The sequence below is a fragment of the Lithobates pipiens genome, unplaced genomic scaffold, assembly GCF_037356315.1.
Source record: "Lithobates pipiens isolate NorthernLeopardFrog02 unplaced genomic scaffold, aLitPip1_a1.2 Scaffold_11, whole genome shotgun sequence".
Classification (NCBI taxonomy): domain Eukaryota; kingdom Metazoa; phylum Chordata; class Amphibia; order Anura; family Ranidae; genus Lithobates; species Lithobates pipiens.
Window position 1 is genome coordinate 3,573,572 of NW_027507696.1, and position 23,170 is coordinate 3,596,741.

The following is a 23,170-nucleotide window of genomic DNA, read 5'->3' on the forward strand; positions in this document are numbered from 1 at the left end:
AGGATAAAGGGGAAGGATAAAGTAGACCAGCGTGGTCAAAGGGGAGTAAAGCAAAGAGGGGAGACTCCAGTGGAATCGGCGAACCGGGCCCTCCACTCCCCACCAACAAGGGGGCTCACAAATAAGTCTTATATTCATCTGAATATGTGAAAAGATTCCAAGGCATCCATCGGGTGTTGTGCTCCTCCTCCCTGTCCCCCATGGCCGACGTAAGCTGCTCCATACGATGGATGTCGCATACCCTCGCAAACCATTGTGTTACCACCGGCGGGGACTGTTGCCTCCACGCACTAGGGATGCATGCCCTGGCCGCATTCAAAAGGTGTTTCAGCAGTGATTTACAATATTTTCTACTAGACATGGGGGTCAAGTTGAGAAGTATTGCTGCTGGATTATCTTGGAGGTCAACCTTGGTAAGATTGTATATAATCCGGAGGACTTGTCTCCAGAATTGGGTCAGGTTTGGGCATTCCCAAAAGATGTGCAGCAATTTGCCGCTTTGTGTGCCACATCTCCAGCACAATGGGCTGTGTCCTGGAAAGATGGCAGCCAGGACTGTGGGAGTTCTGTACCAGCGGGTCAGAATTTTGTATGTGATTTCTTGATATTTGCTGCACAATGAAGACTTGTGCGCAAAAAGCAGTATTCGATTCTTTTGGTCTTCCGAAAACTGAACATTGAGGTCTCTCTCCCATTTTCTAAGGAACGGGGGGTCCACCTGAGATGAATGTTCTAGTAGGATGCTATATGAGCAGGAGAGGAACCTGCGTATCGGTCCTTCCCCCATGCACAGCTCTTCGAACGGGGTTAAAGATCTGCGGAAGTTATGAATGCTTGGTAGGGATTTGAGGAAGTGGGAAAGTTGGGCCAATTTCCATCTGCCCATTGCGGAGCCCCCTAGTTCTACATATAGGACCGAGAGGTCTCTCCAATTTCCTGTCCCCATGAAGAGAGAGGCTCTGGCTAGGTCCTGGTCCTGATGAATTTGAAAGGATTTATCGGAAGTGCCTGGCACGAAAAGTGGGTGTCCTATTATAGGTGTTAAGGGTGAGGGGAAGCCGGGCACTCCTGACAGTTTGAAATACCTGCCTAGTTCCTGTAATGTGGGCTCGATGAGAGGTTGCGTCAGAGCCAGTCCAGTAGGGCCGGTCCCACTCCAGGGCAAACCCTCAATATGGAATGGAATCGATTCACGCTCAAGACGGACCCACAGCTTATCCACCAGGTGTCTGCACCAGTCCACCGTCCTATTCATGTGGGCCGCCGTGTAGTACATTGCCGGGTCCGGAAGTCCAACCCGTCCTCTGTATTAGTATGGCTTATTTAACAGATTTGGTTTATGTCCATATTTCTGTAATTTCATTTCTCCTTCCAGCTCTGATATCTGAATGTTTACTGACCTGGCTGAATAATACACCTATGTGTACAAGTTTGCCAAGACCAGTAGTGGGACAAGATCCTTTAGGCCGGGTTCACACCGCTGCGATGCGGGAACGCCGCAAATCCGCGGCGTTTTCCTGCATCGCATTACTCCTGCCGGCAGTTCACACTGCCCTATGCGGACGGCTGGGAGTGTCAATGATATGTTAATGACACCCCCAGATCCGTCCGCATATCGCAGTGCGATCTGCCGACTCGCACAGGAATCGGATCGCATGGTGTGAACCCCCATGCGATCCGATTCTGTTGCGGACCAAAAAAAGGGTCCCGTGCGAGTTTGCTGCGGGAGCGATGCGAATTCAGCCATACTATCTGTATACTATCTGTATGGCTGTACTCGCATCGCTACGGAGATCGGATGTGATTTGCGGTGCGAATCACATCCGGATCTCCCCCCGCAGCAGTGTGAACCCAGCCTTAGCACCCAAAGTCAAAGTGCCCCCCTCTCACCTCAACATGAGCTGTGAACTAATTCAGCAGCATGAATTGCAAGTCCTGCTCTTTTTGCACCCTCTCCTGTGCTAAATCTCCCAAGACTATCACCTCGCCTGGCACTGTCCATGACACCAATATTGGGGCACATGCACAAAACATAAAAGACATTAGGACCACTGTGTCAGCATGTCTCCTCTTCAGCAAGCCATAGCTCAGTAGGCCTGAACCAGGTAAATAAAACACTGTGTTCAGATGCAGTTAGTGGTTAGCATGTAGATTAGGGATTATCTAGGGCTAGTCATTAATTTGGAATAATTAGACAGATTTTGTATTTAATAATTTAATAGCGTGAGTCAACAAGAAAAGTTATTTTTCTCATATTTCATTTCATTCTTTTGTACAAAAAGAAAGGCTTTTGTATCCCAAAATACAAATTTGAGATAATTCAATTTGACTACAGCTCATCATTCATGTCACAATCTAATTGTACAATCTCATCTGGATTTACAAACAACTGTTTGTAACAATCCATGCAGGTTATGCCCCACAAGATAGACATGTCCACCACTTGGTTGTTTGCAGTGCTGAATTTATAGGGGGGCAAAAGGGACAATTGTCCAGGGCCCCACTGACAGAAGGGGCCCCCAGAGTTCCTTTATAAAAAAATAAAGTAATAAATATAAAACTAGCAAATTGGCACTGATAAAGAATCCAGTTCGATGAGTTAGTTAAAGATTTTGCAAATGCTGCGAGAAGAAATACTTTTTGTAAATATAGTAGTGTGATGCATGACTATGATGTATGACTTCCCAGTTCCAATTACCTGAATAATATGTATTATATATAAAAAAACTGAGAAAAAAATAAATCAGACAAGTGTCTTCTTCAGAACCTTATATTTTTTTCAGAACAAATGCGGTTTATCATTAATTTTAGTTCACTTTTTTGTCATTTAATTTTATGTTTATCTTGAGGGGCCCCCAAGAGACTGGTGTGCCCCACTGCAGGCACAGTAGCCTGAACACCTCCGGATGCAACGCCCATTCTCCTGGGTCCAGCATCTGGCGACTTAGGTAGTCCGCCTGCCAGTTTTCTATTCCTGGGATGTAAATGGCCGACAAGGCCAGTACATGTTGCTCTGCCCACTGAAGGATGTGAGTGACCTCCCGTGCTTCAGCCGAGCTTCTTGTTCCTCCTTGATGGTTGACATATGCCACCGCCATGGCGTTGTCTAACTGGATCCTGATCGGACGCCCTCGAAGTCCCATGGACCATGTGGAGAGGCATAGCCTGATCGGTCGGAGCTCGAGCACATTGATCGGCAACTTGGATTCCTCCCCTGACCAGAGGCCCTGGGTCGATTGTACTCCTAGTACTCCACCCCAGGCGGTCAGGCTGGCGTCCCTTGTGATCACTGTCCAATGTAGAGGTAGGAATGACTTCCCGAACCAAAGTGCTGGGGATCTCAGCCACCAGAGCAGGGAATCCCTGACTGCCGATCCAGGGATAACGGAGATTTGTCCCATTTTGTCAATATCTCCTTCTGCAAGACTCTGGTGTGAAACTGGGCGTATGGTACCACATCGAAGGAGACCACCATGAGCGTGGTATCTGTATGGAGGGTGACATCCAGCTGCTGTCTTCATCTCTGGGGTATTTTGACGTGTGGCATTGCAACAGATCCTGACTACTCTCTACCGTGAATTGATCATCTAGGATTATAGAGACTATTGTCTTTTCCTATGTAGGGTCTTGGTATAGTCCCAGGCCACTTGGTACATCCATTATTTGAACTTTTTTTGTTTTTTTATGTCAAGAGTCAGAAAGACTTTTTCACACTTGTGTAGTTATACTAAGTGCACTTGTTTTTATTTAGTGTAGCTTGGCTACGCTATCTATTACATTTATATATTTTTTGTGTGTTATAATAACACTTCCCTCCACAAGGTGTTTTTTTTTTTTAAGCGCTACATTTTTTGGTTTTTATGTTTTATGCAATTGTATTATTGTAAATGTTGGCTGCTTGTACTGTGTTTTGAATTTCTGGTAGCGCAGTTATATTTTATTTTAGGTATTTAAATACTGTATTTTAAACACCTTTTTTTAAATTTAGTCTCCCTATAAGAAAACATTGAATTAGCTCACTGGCAGTTCTTATGACATAGCTTGTTGCCCACAGCAAAGCTTTAGACCAGGGTTTCTCAACCAGAGTTCTTCCAGAGGTTGGTAAGGGTTCCTTAAAGCGGAGGTCCACCCTAAAATGGACCTTCCGCTCATTGGAATCCTCCCCCCCTCCGGCGCCACAATTGGCACCTTTCAGGGGGGAGGGGGGTGCAGGTACCTGTACAGTACAGGTATCTGCACCCACTTCCGGCGTAGATTCTGCAGAAGGTACGCCCCTTTCCGCAGAATCTACGCCCCTTTCCGAAAGTCCACCGCTGCCTGCTGGGAAACACACGGATCCCAGAGACAGCGGGGACCATCCTTATTGCGCAGTGCGACTCGCGCATGCGCAGTAGGGAACCGGGAAATTAAGCCGAAAGGCTCCACTTCCTGATTCCCATACCCAAGATGGCGGCGGCAGCACCCGAGAGACGATCGAGAGATCGGCTTCGGGTGACGACATCGCGGGCGTGCTGGGCGGGTAAGTGTCACTATTTTAAAAGTCAGCAGCTGCAGTATTTGTAGCTGCTGGCTTTAAAAAAAAAAAATGGCGGACTCCCGGCGGACTCCCGCTTTAAAAAATGATCAGCTTCCTTTCTCCTCTGGTCCCAATCAGCACTGACACCACCAAAACCATCATCAGAAACCTCAGAGACAGCACATCGCCAAACGACATCATTACCACAAAACTTCTGAAAGAATGTACCAACATCCTGGCACCTATCATAACATACCTCATAAACCAGTCATTTAAAGAAGGAATCGTCCCGACCTCCCTCAAGCAAGGCACAATCAAACCCCTCCTAAAGAAGCCTAACCTTGATCCCAAAGACCCAAATGACCACAGACCTGTCACAAGCCTCAACACCTTCTTCAAAATTAGAGAAAGCAGTAGTACAACAGCTACAACTCCATCTGGACACCCATAAACTCTTGCACCCCCTACAATCGTGTTTCTGCCCTGGCCACGGGACAGAAATTGCACTCCTCAAAATCAGGGGTGACACCCTTGAAGCAGCAGATGAAGGAGAACCGTGTCTCCTGATGCTGCTGGACCTCAGTACAGCGTTCGACACAGTAAACCACAAAACCCTGCTCACTCGTCTCACAGAAGTAGCTGGAGTTGCAGACTCAGACTTACCCTGGTTCGCATCCTTTCTAGAAAACCGATCTCAGAAAGTGAAACTAGGAACGTTCACTTCGGAAGCACGAAAAATTACATGCGGAGTCCCTCAAGGGTCACCCCTGTCACCCGTGCTCTTTAACATCTATCTCCGCCCACTCCTCAAAATCATCAGCAACTAGGATCTACTTTTCACTCCTACGTGGATGACATCCAACTCTACCTACGCATCACCAACAAAAAAGACCAATACCAGGCACTGGAAAACTGTCTCTCATTGATTGACTATTGGATGACATAGAGCTCGCTTAAACTCAACGGATCCAAAACAGAACTCCTCCTTCAAGCAAACCGAAACAAAAACCCTGACACGGTGTCCACACCACTCACCATCCTCGGACAACCCATCACCCCCAGCACTAAAGCCAAAAGCCTCGGAGCCATCTTTGACTCAAACATGACGATGGATGCACAAATAGGATCATTAGTCAGCGGATCCCACTACCTTCTTTGCCTACTGCGTAGACTTATCCCCTTCACCCCGGAAGGGGATACAGCAGCAGTAGTTGGAACAATCATCAATTCCCGATTTGACTATGCAAATTCCCTCTACCTAGGACTTCAAAAATAACAAATTTCACATCTACAAACCGTCCAGAAAACAGCAGCCAGACTGGTAACTGGAAAAAAAAAACGCCTGGGAATCAATCACCCCATCCTTGAGGAACCTCCATTGGCTAGCCATGAAGGACCGAGTTACATTCAATACCCTCTGCCTCACTCACAAATGTGCACAAGGAAAAGCCCTGCAATACCTCTGCGACAAAATAAAGCACTACACCCCAGGTCACACTCTCTGGACATCCGCTCGGAGGAAAACTATCTGGACTTTTCAAGAAGAAGCTCAAGACCCATCTCTTCTGAGAACCCAGACAGACACTGGCAACAAAAGTGCCCTGAGGCGATTTAGTTTGCATACGTAGCGCTATACAAGTTATTCATTCATTCATTTCTCCTGCTGCTATTAATTATCTTTTTAGCTGTCTGTAAGGAGACACTGGTCAACAATGTAATGAGTGTTCTTCTCCCACAGACGATTAATATAAGGGGTCATTCTCCTATTGGCCACTAATGGCACTTGGCAATTTGCACTTTCCCACTGACCACCAATGTAAGGGCCACTACAGTTTTCACCATTGTTGTTGCGTTTCTGACCATTAATATTACTGGTTCCATTTCAGGATTGTTACTTAAACATTTTTTTCTTTTACAGCGGGGATGTTAAAAATCTGTTCTGGGTGTCAAATATGCTAGGTACACTACATTCTTTATTGTTTTGTGTATAACTGTATTTACAACTTGCTGACCACGCACATGTACCATAAGCTAGAGATACAGTAGATCACAATACTCTACTCGTCCGCCTCACAGAAGTAGCCGGAGTCCAAGACATAGATCTCCAATGGTCCGCGTCCTTCCTAGGAAATCGGTCACAGACAGTGAAACTAGGAAAATTCCTCTCCGAAACTCAGGCAGTCACCTGCGGAGTCCCTCAAGGCTCTCCTTTGTCACCCGTTCTCTTCAACATTTACATTCGCCCGCTCCTTCAAATCATCAGATGCTCAGATCTCTGCTTCCACTCTTACGCTGACGACACGCAACTTTATTTCCGGATCAATGGAAAAAAAGATCACCAACAACAACAACTTGAAAACTGCCTCAAATCAATAGAGGACTGGATGACCACCAACTCCCTCCAGCTGAACCAATCAAAGACAGAGCTTCTTATCTTACACCCAAATCATAATCCCGCAACCAAAACCTCCTGGTCTCCACCAACCGTCTTTGGGCAGACTATCTCCCCAAAGACCAAAGCCAAGAGTCTCGGGGTTATTTTAGACGCACAAATGTCAATGGATGTTCAAATAGGATCTGTAGTCAGTGGATCTCACCATCTGCTGCGCATGCTTTGCAGACTCATCCCTTTTATCCCAAAGAATGACAAAGCAGTGGTAGTTGGAACAATCATTAATTCACGACTGGACTACGCAAACTCGCTTTACATAGGATTACCACAATATCAACTTGCGATTACAACTGATCCAAAACACGGCGGCAAGGCTGATAACAGGAAAAAAACCCTGGGAATCCATTTCTCCTTCACTGAGGAGCTTACATTGGCTAACCGTAAAAAAAAAATCGGATCACGTTCAAGACCCTTTGCCTCACCCACAAATGTGTGCATAGAGAAGCTCCGCAATACCTAATGGAGAAAATAAATCATTACACACCAAACCGCAGTCTTCGATCAGCCAACAAAAACCTCCTCCTCGTGCCCAAAGCCCGGTATAAATCCAAGGGGGATCGGAGATTCGCCGTCCAAGGGCCTCGGCTATGGAATGCTCTACCAATCAACATCCGCCTGGATGAAAATCACCTGGCTTTTAGGAAAAAACTCAAGACCTTCCTCTTTTAGCAGATGATCAAAGCTCGCCACAGCGCCTAGAGGCGATTCAGTTCGCATTGTGCGCCATACAAGTATTTCATGCATTCATTCATGTAGTCATTTAGCAGGGATTAACCAAGACATGAAAAATATTTCAAGGGTTCCGCTACGTTAAAAAAAAGCTGAGAAAGGCTGCTTTAGACAAATGCAGCAGAAGAAAATGTATATTTTTTTGGAAGATTCACACAGACACATACACAGAAGACCTTTGTCTCTTAGCCCTTGCATTACTTCCATCAGCGGTAACACCGTGCTTTTCTGGACAAGAGCACTTCCCATGTACGTGTCAGGCCGCATCTGTTAGAAAAAGAAATGTGACCTACATATTGGTGACCGAGACAGAAGATAAGCCTGCAAGGCATAGCCGAGGGAGAACTCCTCTCCGACTGGCACAAATAACGAATAGCGTTTACAGATAAATGGATGATCGGAGCGATGTCACCAGGCAGGCTCTAATGTAACAGAGCTTCTATATGAACTATACAGAGCAAATATACCCATACACTGCAATCTTTCCATTGAAACATTAAGCATTTTTCAGAGGATAAAGGAGTATTTCCAATGTCAGGCATTCAGATCCACACACCGTTTTTGCTTTCCCACTTTCAGAATTCGAAGTCGAGCGCCCTCCATACCTTACCCCATCCTGCAACTGAACCTTAAAACTTTTTCTCTCTAGCTTATGTGCTTAGTTTGTTTAAAGGATTGCTGTGATCCCTGAAATTCGCCAGTGAAATACTGCCCTCTTGTGTACTTTCTTTCAGCCCCAAACAGTTAATATGTTACAGGTATGATATACATTAATGGCGCTAAGGGGTTCAGGTAGGTGAGGGCTGATGGGTCAATTTTCAAAAATTGAATTTTATCTATAGGTGAAGCTCAGTGGGCCATGTCAGCCCATGCCTTCTTAGCCCATGTACACACGGTCGGAGATTTTGCCAACCAAATCCGTCGGATTTTGCCCGTCGGATTTAGTCCAACGGATTGTGTCCGAAACTGTTGCATACACACGGTCGGGCCAAGTTGGCGAAAAATCCGATCTTTCAGAACGTGATGACGTAATTTCGTTACGACGGGACTACGTTCAGGCTAGTAGCCAATAGCTTTGATGTAGGAATTTGATCTGAGCATGCGTGGCACTTGGTCCGATGAAAATGCTCTACACATGATCGGAGTATGTCCGATTGAACCAGTTGGTCGGGAAATATTTCCAACATGTTGGAAAATTGGGTCGGACTGAGATTCGGACGGAATCAGCCCGATGCAGACCACACACAGTCGGATTATCTGACGACACGGTCCGATAAGACTCATTCCGACAGATTCTCCGACCGTGTGTACAAGGGCTTATAGATCAATGATACTTCGGCAATAAGATCTCTCTGCCATAATTCCTGACTGAGTTCTGGTGGTTTCAGTCCGCCTTGGAGGAAATAGATACAAGTCTTTAACTTTGCTCCTTTCGGTTCTATTTCTTTCTTCAAAAAGGTCCTGGCTCATCAGGGTCAGCATGCCTTTAAAGCACCAATGACAGTCTTGACACTTCGCAACAACATCAAGGTTAAAATAATGAACACCATCAATGTAAAAAAAAAAAAATTTTTTGAGGTTCTGGATGCAGTAGGGAAGAGAGAACATTTCTGCCAGGATCCAGGGCCGTCTTTAAGGCAGGGCAAAAGGGGCAGCTGCCCTGAGCCCTGTCATTGTTGTGGGGCCCAAAACAGCTGCCTCATACTTGCCAACTATCCAGGTTTAAATTCCTTTGTCCCTTGAAGTTTTATTCCTGTGTTGTGTCCCAATATCTCAATGTGAAGTGCTGGTTCTAATGCTGTCCAGGTCTGCCCTATTGTTGTGTGCAGATGACTCACCTGCAGACCCTGTGTTTACATGTAAATAATCAGCATTAGTATGTAAATAGGGGCGACAATACTAAGTAAATAGCTGCGGCTGGCGGCATTGATATGTAAATAAAGGTGGCATTCCTATGTATATAATGCTCCCCTGCTGTGAGGAGATGACGTGCTGTAACCTCTAGCAATTAATCAGTGAGCCGTAATGTGTGCTGTAACCTCTAGCAACTAGTCAGTAAGCAGTAATGATATGCTGTAACTGCTGGCAACCAATCGCAATTGCTGCCTGATCTGATACAGAAAACTGATTTTAAGTCTAGCTGCTATTTATTATATGTCTCAGAGTAGGTGGAGAGGGAAATTGCATGGGGGGGGGGGGGGCCCCAAGAAAAATTTTGCCCAGGGTCCAATCTTTATTAAAGACGGCCCTGCCAGGATCATATATCCGCCTGTGCCCTATTGGGAAGATTTTTCTTTACCTCCTGTTCTTGTCATGCCTGCAGACAGGGCCACCATTAGAAACTGTGGGGACCTCACACAGCCCGCCTGACAAGATCTGCTCATTCAGCTTGCCTGACAGCGCCCCTCTCCCACCCCCCCCCTACAGCCTGCCTGACTGTGCATATGCCAAAAGCTATATACAGTGCCCTCTCTGACCCTTCTGTCCCTGGGCCCCTTGCTGATCTTGTGGGGCCCAGGTCTAGTACGGGAAAGCTAGCTCCACCCCTTTGCCAAAGGTCTTGTCTGTAGAAGTGGGGGTTGCAGCTGCTACAAAAAGGGGGTGGGGGGCACAAAAAGCTTTAAAACATTGTCAGAAATTCTAATGGTGGGTACACACAAATAGAATTTTGTTTGAAAATGCTGCACTGTTGATTTTGACAGCAGCTCTAACTCACCTGGGCCACACACCGTAGACTTAATTCCAGTCTTCTCCAGGGCAGGAACCCTGTTGATGGCCCCCTGAATGTGCTGCATGAAGACATCCCAGTCCAGATCAAAGAGGCCAAAGGAAAACCCGTCAGAGACCTAACGAGAGGTAACAGAGTAATTCATTGTCACTGAGATGATGGAGCAGGGGGTGCAGTAGAATAGACACTAATATGGCATTGATGAGAAGGTGCAAGGGGTACCTTATAGGAGACATTGATGGACATTGCGAAAAAAATGGTGCAAGGGGTACAGCAAATGATACACTGGTGATATTGGGGAGAAAATGAAGGGCGTACAGTAGAGGAGAGCTGCAAGGGAGGTGAAGGAGGTATAGTAGAGGAGACGCCATTAACATGGAGAGAAGGAGCAGATTATGAAGGAAAGGACATATTTATAAGACCCCTTTCACACTGGGGTGTTTTTCGGGCGTTTTTCAGGCGCTTTAGCGTTAAAAAAGGCGCCTGTAAAGCGCTTGAAAGAAGCTGCAACTGCAATCCCAATGTAAAAGCCCAAGTGCTTTCACACTGAGATCCCTTTCAGACTGGAGCGTTTTTCAGGCGCTTTAGCTTTAAAAAAAAGCGCCTGTAAAGTGCCTGAAAGAATCCGCAACTGCAATCCCAATGTAAAAGCCCGAGTGCTTTCACATCGAGGCGCTGCGCTGGCAGGGCGTCAAAAAAAGTCCTTCAAGCAGCTTCTTTGCAGCGCTTTTGGAGCGGTGAATACAACGCTCCTAAAGCGCCCCTTTCCATTGAAATCAATGGGAAGCGCATGTAAAACGCCTGAAAAGCGCTATTGGCAGCAGCGTTTTGTGGGCGCTTTTAACCCTTTATTTGGCCACTAGCAGGGGTTAAATGCGCCCCAATAACGCTCGAAAAACGCTGGTAAAGCGCTGCTAGTTTAAGCAGCGCTTTACGAACGTTTTTCGGGTGCTGACATTGTGAAAGGGCTCTTAAAGCACTCAGGCTTTCACATTGGGACTGCAGATGAGGCTTCTTTCAAGCGCTTTACAGGCGCTTTTTCTAACGCTAAAGCGCCTGAAAAACGCCCCAGTGTGAAAGGGGTCTAAATGTAGGGGGAAGGTGTAGGGGGTTCAGTAGTGCATATACTGATGGCATAGGGGGAAAGGTGCAGGGGGTGCAGCAAAGTATACACTAATAACACGGGGAAGGTTCAGCCTTGCGGTTGGGAAGACACTGATGAAATATCATGGAGTGCATGGAGATCACATTAATTACAGTATATGGGAGTTTAAGGCAAGCACCAGCTTTACACTTCCTAGACCTGTGTAATAAACGTCAATGCAGGAGAGATCATACCACACACAGCTCAATGATATCTACCTCCCTTTCTCCCAACACAGGTAGAACTATCTAGCCGGTGCCAGGTTCTTGTTTGAAATTCCCAATGTGCTTTCCAGTATGCATTTCTGTAAATGACAGATATGGTATAAAGCTACATGCCTGCGCTCAAAAGAATTTTATTGATCATATAGGCAAAGTTTTTCTGGAACAAAAGTTCCTGCATAAATATTCAGTAAAATGCTTGACTTTAGATATATGTTTTTAATCTGTGAAATTGTAGTTCAAATCCTCCTGCTTTTGCTTCCAATGTGAGAATGCACTTTTTGCATCTATGTGTATATATATATATATATATATATATATATGTGTATACACGTGTTTACACTGGGAAGTGCATAAAACAAATTTCCTCAGATCCAGATTTTTCAATTTTTGGTTAGGAATCTGAACATTGAAAACGACATGCCTGCCTGCATTCAGATCCGTAAACAAAAAAAAAGCTTTAAAATGCAATTTTTACAGTTCTTTGCATGAGACATAAACCATTAGCATTTTTTTTGCTTTAACAAACATGTTATACTTACCTGCTCTGTGCAATGTTCTGCACAGAGCAACCCGATCCTCCTCTTCTCGGGGTCCCCTGCCAGGGCTCCCGGCTCCAGCTCTTCTCCGAGTGCCTCTATAGCAAGCAAGCTGCTCGCTTTGGGGGCACGCGTATAGGCTCAATCCCAAGCCGCGCTCTTTGTGTCCATTAACACACAGAGCGTGGCTCGGCCCCTCCTCCTCTCTCTGCTCACTGGTTGTGATTGACAGCAGCAGGAGCCAAAGGCTCTTGCTGCTGCTGCCGCTCTGTCCAGCGAGGAGAGAGAGAGCCGAAAGAGCTGCTGCTCCCAGGCACAGCGCTGGATAGAGCTTGGGCTCAGGTAAGTATAAAGGGGGGGGGGGCGGGGGGCTGCATACAGATGGATGTATTAAAAGGGTTGTACACTCTTGTTTTAAATAAAATAACAAACATGCCTATACTTACCTGCTCTGTGCAATCATTTTGCGCAGAGCAGCCCTGATCCTCTCCTTCTGGGGTGCCCTGCTGGCGCTCTATGCTCCTGCTCTCCATCGGGTGTTCCCACGGAGAGCCGCTTTCCATGGGGGCACCCGTCTGGGCTCGCTCCAGAGTCCCGCTGCTGCATCCATTCACACAAACAGCGAAACTCGGCCCCGACTCCCCGTTCCGTGTCACTGGATTTGATTGACAGTATTGGGAGACACTGGCTCCTGCTGCCATCAATCTGTCCAATGAGGAGAGAGGCAGCGGCTGGAGCCCCTGCGCTCATGCACATTACTGGATCGAATCGGGTCAGGTAAGAAAAGGGGGGGGGGGGGGGCTACGGCACAGAAGGTTTTATATCTTAAAGGGGTTGTAAAGGTAAATGTTTTTTCACCTTAATGCATTCTATGCATTAAGGTGAAAAAACATCTGACACTGCCGGCGCTCCCAGTCCCCCCGTTTAACTTACCTGACCCCTCGAAAATCCCGCGCTCGCCCCCGCCGTCCTCTTCGCCGCTCAGCCTGGCCGCTGATTGGCTGGAGTGGATGGATTGAAAGCAGCGCAGCCATCGGCTCGTGCTGCTGTCAATCACATCCACTGACCCGGAGCGCCGGGGGGGGGGGGGGGGGGGCGGGGCCGTGTGATACAGCGAGCGGCTATAGCCGCCGGCTGTATCACGGGAGCGCGCCCGCAGGTGCTTCTCACCAATGCGAGGGAGCTCGCATGAACGTGAGAAGCACCTGTGGGAAGAAGCAGAGACAGCCGCCGAGGGACCCCAGAAGAGCAGGTTCGGGGCCACTCTGTGCAAAATGAGTGGCACAGTGGAGGTAAGTATAACATGTTTGTTATTTTAAAAAAATAAAAAATTTGACTTTACAATCCCTTTAATGCATAGAATGCATTAAGGTGAAAACACTTTAAAGAGGAGGGCCGGTTTTAAAAAAAAAAAAAAATGTAAAGTCAGCAGCTGCAAACACTGTAGCTGCTGACTTTTAATAAGCACACTTACCTGTCCAGGGCGCCCGCGATGTCGGCCGCCCGAGGCCGACCCGTCCCTCGGCTCTCGGGTCCCGGCGCCGCCATTCTATCTAAGGGAAACAGGCAGTGGAGCCTTGCGGCTTCACTGCCCGTTTCGTACTGCGCATGCGCGAGTCGCGCAGCGCTTTGTGAATGGGGCGCGCTGTGTTCTGGGACACACAGTTCCCAGAACACAGCGCGACCCATTACCCAGAAGACGCCGCACGGAGGAGAGAAGAAAGAAGATCTCCGCGGAGGAGGAAGAGGCAGATTAGGATGATGTGCCTAGCAACAGGCATTTCTGGTAAGTTAAAAAAAAAAAAAAAATTTCATTTATTTTTTTTCTGATTTTTTTTCTAATTTTTAATGTTTTTCTTTTTTCAGGGTGGCCCTCCACTTTAAGTTAAAAAAAATCTTCGGCCGTTAAAACCACTTTAAAAATATAAAATTTAAAAAAGGTACAATAATTCATGTTGTAAAGCGCTGAGCAAACTTTTGGCGCTATATAAAACCTGTATAATAATAATAATAATAATAAAACTGACCAAAAAAAACATATTATTTGTACTTTAAATGCTGAATTAAAAATCATAATTATCGTGGAGCAATCAGTATCACTTAATTGATCTGTGCAGTGGACATATTTTTGGTGCAGCTTCTCTGCCTTTCCATACAGTTCATTACAGCTCTGGCTTTCCATCCTATGTTGTTGTCGGAAAACAAAATTCTTGCATTTGAGGTCTGTTTATTCCACAATGATAAATTAGACCACAATTTATTAAAGTAATAAAAATGGCATTGCTTGGTGAAGAGGAATGTCTATGCGAGGCAGGGCCGGAGGTGTAGACCTGTCATAGGGTTATAATGGATAATAATACGAAATGTCGCTGACTGCGCAGAAAGAAGCAGCACGACTTGCACTTCCTCAGCCCTCTTCATCTCGGATATGTGACAGGCATCAGCTCACCTCTTCCCAGAATATCGGATTTGACTCATAGCCGCCCACGGACAGAGCGTCACCTTGGAGACGCAGATACACCGAAGCATCGTGGTCCCGTACATTTGGCATGTTCTAAAAATAAGACGGCAGGAAGAGATTTGAAGAAGAAGAGTTTAGACAGGTTGTAATCTGCAGAGAGCTTCCCAAACATCGCAACCTAGGAAAATTCAGTAAATAAAAAAGCTTCACTTGCAAGATAGAGGTAATGGCTGAGGTGCGCATAGGGTTGCCACCTGTCCAGGATTCACCCGGACAGTTCGGGTTTTGGAATCATGGGTCCGGGTTTCAGACTGTCTGAGACCCGGACACATTATTTAGACTGGGCTATGGCTTCACAGCAGGGTTTCTGGTTGCAGTTGTCTAAGCTGAGATTTCACACTGCCCAAAGCTAGCACTAACACCCCCCCCCCCCTCCCAAAAAAAAAAACACACAAACGGGAGAGGAGAGAGGGCTCAATCTGCACCTCTTCCTCCCACCCCAACCCCCCTGTGTCTGCCCACACTCCAATCCCCAGCGCTGTGCATCAGAAAAGGAACGTGCAGGCTGGAAATTTGAAGTCTAGCAGTCTCAGATACATCTGGATGAGAGGTGCTGACTGCCAAGGGGTGAGTGAGCTCACCATCCATCTGTCTGTGACTGAAGTCTCCCCCCTTCTCTCTCCTGCCTCTGAGTAAGTACACTAAGGCAAATCAGGGTTCTCAGAGCACCCCTTACATCTGAGTTCCCCTTTACACCAGAGGCCACAGAGTTTTCCCTTACATCAGAGTCTTCTTTGTATATCAGAGTTCTTAGTGTTCCCCCTTAAATCAGAGTTTCCAGAGCATCTCTTATGTTAGAGGCCCCAGAGTTCTCCCTTACATCAGAGTCTGCAGAGTCCCCTTACAGTGAATGGGAACTCTGCGAGTTCAGATGTAAAAGGGAAACTCTGTGGACTCTGATGTAAAGGGGGACTCTTGTGATTAGCTTCATATGATTAGAAATGTTATTTAATAGCAAAATATATGTATAGTTTATACTATAAAAAAAAAAAAAAAAAAGAAGCGCCGCTAAAGTGTTCGGGTTTGAATTGAAGAAAAGGTGGCAACCCTAGGTGCACATGTAACGCAAGCAGCTAGTGAAAACTGGCAGAACGACATGGGGGATCTGGGAAGGGTAGATATTACAGATTAGAGGGAACCTGAAAAGAAATTAGAGCTGGTACTGATGACTTGTTATTAATAGTGAATGCTCCAAAATGTCTTCATCCTTCAAATGTAGGGGCATCCGGGTGGATAGATATTACAGATTAAAGAGACCCTGTCATGGTTGGATTTCATCTCACTTCCTGTTCCGTGACACGGGGTCAAGACATAGCGAAGATGCACAGAACAATAAAAACCTGTTAAAGCGGGAGTCCGCCGGGAGTCCGCTGTTTTTTTTTTTTTAAAGCCAGCAGCTACAAATACTGCAGCTGCTGACTTTTAAAATAGTGACACTTACCCGAAGCCGATCTCTGGATCGTCTCTTGGGTGCTGCCGCCGCCATCTTGGGTATGGGAATCAGGAAGTGGAGCCTTTCGGCTTCATTTCCCCGTTCCCTACTGCGCATGCGCGAGTCGCGCTGCGCAATAAGGATGGTCCCCGCTGCCTCTGGGATCCGTGTGTTTCCCAGCAGGCAGCAGGGGACTTTCGGAAAGGGGCGTACCTTCTGCAGAATCTACGCCGGAAGTGGGTGCAGATACCTGTACTGTACAGGTATCTGCACCCCCCTCCCCCCTGAAAGGTGCCAATTGTGGCGCCGGAGGGGGGGAGGGTTCCAATGAGCGGAAGGTCCACTTTAGGGTGGACCTCCGCTTTAAATATGCCAACACCTCCGCACTCCACTAAATTAATTTACATTTGTTCTTGACCCTGTTCTCAAAATAGAGAAACTGCATCAGTTTTTCTCCTGGTGACACTTAACTGGGACAGGAAGTGAGGGTACATCTTCCCATTGAGGAAACTGACAGGAATTACAACCCTCCCCCACTTCACACACAACTAAAGCCGCGTACACACGATCAAACAATCCGGTGGAAAAGACCTCTGGGACTGTGACATCATAATGGGCGGGGACATCATCCGGCGATGTCACTATATAAGTCACCGCACGCCGCGTGCCTGTCATTGTGGCCAGAGACAGCGACGAGGCAACATCTCCAGAAGAGAAGAAGAACAGAAGAACAGAAGACGGCGACAGCGGCGACAGAAAACCGGGCCACCGCCTGTAAAAGAGCTAGAAGAAGGCGGGGTGGCCCGGCAAGAAGAACCGAAGAGGGGGACAAGACCCCCCGAAGTCGGAAGAAGAGGGCGGCGGCGAAGAAGAAAGCCGGGCTCCTCCGTTAGTAAAAGAGCTAGCAGAAGATAGCGGAGGAGTCCGGCGAGAAGACCCCCGAAGACGGAAGAAGACCCCTGGAGCTGTGCAATAAACTATTTTAACCCTTGTGTGTTGTGTCTTTTTTTTTTACATTTTTTCACAGGTGAATGGGTAGGGGTAAATTGTACCCCATACTCATTCACATAGGGTGGGGGGGCCAGGATCCGGGGGCCCCCTTATTAAAGGGGGCCCACGGATTCCGATAAGCCCCCCGCCAGCAGACCCCAACAACCAATGGCCAGGGTTGTCGGGAAGAGGCCCTTGTCCTCATCAACATGGGGACAAGGTGCTTTGGGGTGGGGCGGCGAGCGGCACTCCCCCTTCCCCAAGGCACCCCCCATGTTGAGAGCACGCGGCCTGGTACGGCACAGGAGAGGGGGGGCGCTCACTTGTCCCCACCCCCTTTCCTGGCTGGCCGGGTAGCGTGCTCGGATAAGGGTCTGATATGGACCTAGGGGGGACCCCCACGCCGTTTTTTTCGGCGTAGGGATTCCCCTTTAAGTCCATACCAGGTGACGGGGCCAGCGACGCCTCTTTCGCTGGTCCCGGCTACCTGGAGCCGCGCTCAAAATGAGTGGACTTTCCTCCGTGTGTGGGCGAGTCCGCTCATTTCAAAAGTATGGCAGATAGTCTGGTGGACTTAGTCCACACCGTATGTGTGTGGGCAGGTAGCTCGTTCGGAAAGTCCGGCGGACAGTCCGCTGGATAGTCTGATACGTGTGTACGCGGCATAAGAAACATGTAGGCCTGTAATATCACTCTTTTTGCCTCTCTCTCCATGTCTTTCAGTCTCCTGCCTGGCCTTTTTAATTTTGAAAACATGGCTGCCACTCTGCCTCAACAAGTGCATTGTGGGTATTGATGAATGACCAGACGATAATGTGATGGCCTAATTAAAAGAGCATCTCTGGTTGTATTTTAACATAACTGAGCAGTGTATTTGCTGGCGTGTTGACATAATGACAGCTTATATTTCTCACAGAACGCAGAACTAGGACGAGAGGACACAAATAAAGAGAGCGCAAGACCTGTATTCCTTCTATCCTCTCCGTCACCACGTAGGCATGGTGCATAGCAACCAGGGGGACATTCACTCCGGCCATCTGTCCAAGGGTTCTGGCCCACACGCCTAGGAGATAAAAATATAACATACAGCATATATAAATGTAATTCCCCTTTTGAGAAATTTTCAGAAATAGCGACCTCATAGACACATCCCCGACCTCACCAATATAGCGGTTTACAGTAGCTGTTCTCTTTTCTTGTTTCCCTGACTTCTTCTCTGCCGTTTGTAAATAAAATGCTGTCATTTGGAATTCTGTCATCATTTCTGGAATAAGTTGCAGATGAGATTTTTACACTAATGCCGCGTACACACGATCGGAATTCCGGCCAGAAAAAGACCGATGAGAGCTTTTCATCGAAAAATGCGACCGTGTGTACGCTCCATTGGAATTTAGCGGTCCGAATTTCCGCCAGCCAAAAATTTGATAGCATGTTCTCAATTTTTCCAGACGGAAAAAATTTCTATCAGTAATTCCGATCGTGTGTATGCAATTCCGACACGCCAAAAATCACGCATGCTCAATTTAACTATGAGACAGAAGCTATTGGCTACTGGCTATTGAACTTCCTTTTTCTAGTCACGTCGTACGTGTTGTACGTCACCGCGTTATAAATGATCGTAATTTGATGTGACCGTGTGTAGGCAAGACAGCTTGAGCCGAATTCCGTCGGGAAAAAACCATCAGAGCTTTTTCCGACGAGAATTCCGATCGTGTGTACGCGGCATAACTGATGTTTTCTGCCATCTTTAAACCACATCACTTCAGCTTCTCTTTGTATTACTGTAACGTTTTTGATTGATTCGAGAAGGTTTGATCTTCTGTCAAACTCTTGTTGTTGTCTCTGTTCTTGTTCGGGAGAGTCATGCTCTTTATTTGTACTGGTGGCCATTGTCAGTGAGACAAAAAGCAAAGGGGATATGCAAGAGTTCCACACTTCGGGAGATCTCCTCTAACTTCCTGTTGCATCTCTGGGATAGGAAGTGAACAGAAGGGAAGTGAAGTGATCGGAAATTTCCACAATGGTACAAAAAAAAAACTCGCTATACAGGGGTCAAGTCATAGGGAAAAAAGTGTGGGAACTCCCACCCAAGATCCCCTCCCCCACCAAAAAAAAAATGATACACTCATATGCACAAACGCTTCAAAATTTGTATTTTTCATCCAATTTTCGTATTGTGTGTATGAAGCTTAACTGTTAGTACATAAAAAAAAAAAAAACTAAATAAACATAAATACGGTAATTCTCTGAATAATCAGCATTCATTCAATTGTGCTTCCATGCAAATGTGATCATCATGTTCTGATCTTTATTGGGGATGTTATTTTGTATATAGAGTGTTTATGTGGTGAGTTTACACTTTTCATTGAACCGAGTTTGGATAACACAGGGTTAAACGGAAAGGTCATAAATGAACTGCACATTATCTGGACAGAATGCTTGGGGAGATAGTGATGTGTTCCTGCTTAGGAGATGTATGTTAGCTTGGGGGGGCTGCAAACTCTGCAGGGGCTCCAACACACACTCGCTGCTATTCCAACCCTGCACATATTTCCACATAAACTTCCCTCCTGGCATTAAACTTTGCCAGGTATTGTGCCCAGCTTACCACCCCAAACTGATGTTCCTCCCTCAGCTCACCTCTCTCCCTGCATGTCCTGTGAGCAGAATAGCTGATCTACCCGTCAGATAGACCTAGACTTGATCTACCCGTCAGCTAGCTGTGATTGACAGGTAGATCGAAGAGGAAGCTATCATGGGGCCCCTTACTGGCAATGCCTGAATGGTCAAGTGTGCGGCACTTACTATTGTGAGCTGTGTCGGCGGCTGCTGGTGTAGCACCTGCCACACAGCTCACATACTTCAAAGTCTTGCAGGATGTGGCTGCTAACGGGAACTGAGTTCCTGTTGTGGAAAAAGTACAGGAACTCCGTTCCCATGCGTTCCCGCAGGACTTGAGCCCTGTCGCTATACCATCAGAGATCAGAGAGATTTATGATTTTTATGATGGCATGCTTCTGTAAATGCTCCAGCAGCCAGAAATTGCAGGTTCATTTACACTAGTGTCGCCCTCTAAAGAGCGATTTGCAATCACTTTTCAGAGAGGGTTTGACAGGAGGTGAGGAGGCATTATGTCACCTCCTCCCGGACTCTGTTAACCCTCATTCACACGAGGCATACTAAAGCGTAGGCCCACGGAGGATTGTGTTTACCCACATGGGAATAAGGCTTCAAAAAGTCTGCGCCACTGCGCGGCAACTGCATGCATTGTGGTTGCGGCACAGCCCCGTTCACTTGAATGCCTTGCATGTTTGGTTTGGTAACGTGGATTAGACACCTGTTTTAACTCCCCCCCCCCCCCCCCCAGCAGAAGTGTAAACTAGGCCTAAGTTTTGTAGTAAACTGGCCACATTGTGCAATCAGATTGTAATATCTACTGGGTAAAGGCTGAATGGTTAAAAAAAAAAATAATTAAACAACTGACTGAACGAAAAACCTCAATCACAAATCTGGTTAGGGTAGCTGAAAAAAAATCTTAGCTTATCCAAACACTTTTTTAATATACTGTAAACCCCTCCAAATTTCATGAATAAAATTGGATTGGGTCATAAGTATAACCATACACATTTACTGATTTCTGCATTAATCTTGATAGATTGTACAATCTGATTGTAAAAAGTGTGGGCATTTTAAGGAAACAAACTTACAACTGTCTTTCTCTACGGCATTTCCAGTACCTGCACAATTCACCACACAGGGTGTCTGCACCGCTCCGTACTCCGTCTCCACGGCCACAACTCTTCTTACACCAAAGTCGTCCGTTTTCACTTGAATTCCAGTCACCGGGCAATTTTCAATGACCTAAAAATGCAGATTGTCACATTAATCCTCTGTCATGCCCCGTACAGCAGAACTTAGATTAGGAGAGGGTAAGGAAGGGGCAGGGCTGGTGTGCTGGAGTACACAGATCACAGTGGGTTGCTCTCTCTGCAGTTTGTCCATTCTAAAAACGTCTTGCATTCTTGTCAATGAACGCAAGGCATTCCCCATACAGCAAGGATAACTTGCCACACATTTGTGGTAGTGTTGAACTGAAAATCTGCTAACTTGCTGCACAATTTCACTGACAAGTTATACAACTACAGAGCACTTGAAAGTGGTTGTAAACCCTTTGACCTACAGGTAAGCATAGATTAAGGCTTACCTGTAGGTCCAAGAAATATCTCCTAAACCTACACGGTTTAGGAGATATTTGGCAAAACACAGGCACGCAGGTGCACTGAGCGAGCCGCTGTCAACGGCGATATGCCGCGAGTGGCTTCGTCGTGGCTTCGTTGTGCCGCGAGTGGCTTCGTCGTGGCTTCGTTGTGGCTTCGTCGAATGACAGTGCCGGAGCAGCGAGACCCACCGAGAAGATGGAGGCTCCGGGACAGCGGTGACTTTACTGGCTCCTGTGTCAGGTAAGTGACACATAATGGACTACTATGCGATGCGATGCGATGCATAGTAGTCCATTATGCTTTACCTTTGCAGGGAATCAAAGAGGAAGTAACACCCATCAGGGTTTACTTCCTCTTGAAGCACAAGTTGTAGTTGACACATTTACAATTTGTAGCAAATTTGTGTCAAGTCTCTAGCAAGAGCAAAGTTGCAGCGGTGAGTCTGCGGGAAGCGCTCTGCAAGTCTACAGCATGAAAATTCAGTCACAGCGACCCCTGTGGTGGGATGACTTTTGAGCAACATAACTGAACCAGAGCTTGCAGCAGACTTGCAGAATGTATGCAAAGAACATCGACCTGGAGTCATGTAATGCGGACTTGCTGCAATTGTGCAACAAACGTGTGAAGCCCGGCAAGTCTAGCGATAGCTTAGCAAGTCATTTTCAAACTTGGAGCACAATTGCTTGCTATCTAGGTCTGTGATTGCAGCAGGTGTGGATGAACATCACAATCTCTGCTCCTCCAATCACAGAATGCCTTCCATAAACTGAATAGAATGCAGACTGTTTTAGGAATGGACAAGCTGCAGACAGAGTAACCCACTGTGACCTGAGTACTCCAGCTGGAACTGTAAGTAAAGATTTTGTCCGACGGATTTTGTCCGAAACTGGTGTTGCATACACACGGTCGGACAAAGTTGACGGAAAATCCGATCGTTCAGAATGTGATGACGTTATTTCGTTACGACGGGACTACGTTCAGGCTAGTAGCCAATAGCTTTGGTCTAGGAATTTGATCTGAGCATGCGTGGCACTTTGTCCGATCGGAATTCTCTACAAACGATCGGACAAAGTCATATCGGATCATGTTGTCAGAAAATTTTATAGCCCAGCTCTAAAACTTTGTCGGGTCGGATATTTTCCGATGGAAACAGTCCGATGGAGCCCACACACGGTCGGATTATCCGAAAACACGGTCTGATCGGACATTTTCCATCGGAATGTCCGACCGTGTGTACAAGGGCTTACAGACACAGGACATCATCACACAACCTCATACCTGTGCGCCTCTAGCAGTCGATGCTCTGGCCAGGGTAGTGCAGGTACCCGCGGGGTCCATGGTCCCGTCTTTTGGAACATACAGGGTGCCATAGAGATCGTCCACATTCATGAGCGGGTACAAGTCTTTAGTCTCTGCCGGCGACAAGACGTAGGACTCCACGCCGTAAACCTTTCCCAGCTATACATGACAAAACTGACAGTTAAAATCCCAAAAACATTTCTTGAGATACAAACTATTTTAACAGCTGTGCTGCCACAGTCAGTGTCAGCTTGTGAATGGAGAATGGAGAACAAGGGTTGCTCCATAAATGTAGGTCCTGTGGGCAAAATGCTCGGTTTCTACACACATAGGTGTCAGATGATCTGAGTTTCAACAGTCAGACTTGTTTTCAACAGGT

The 23,170-nt window shown here is 46.7% G+C and overlaps 1 protein-coding gene across 1 annotated transcript in view; it reads right to left on the reverse strand.

The window, feature by feature from the left end:
* SARDH (sarcosine dehydrogenase) overlaps window positions 1-23,170 on the reverse strand; it is a 147,765-nt gene that overhangs the window by 106,034 nt on the left and 18,561 nt on the right. The window contains exons 4-8 of the mRNA XM_077468194.1: window positions 22,771-22,950; window positions 21,010-21,133; window positions 18,235-18,335; window positions 14,779-14,883; window positions 10,414-10,543 (exon numbers count right to left, since the gene is read on the reverse strand). Coding sequence (XP_077324320.1) covers window positions 10,414-10,543; window positions 14,779-14,883; window positions 18,235-18,335; window positions 21,010-21,133; window positions 22,771-22,950 — 640 coding nt within the window. The remainder of the gene's footprint in view (window positions 1-10,413; window positions 10,544-14,778; window positions 14,884-18,234; window positions 18,336-21,009; window positions 21,134-22,770; window positions 22,951-23,170) is intronic.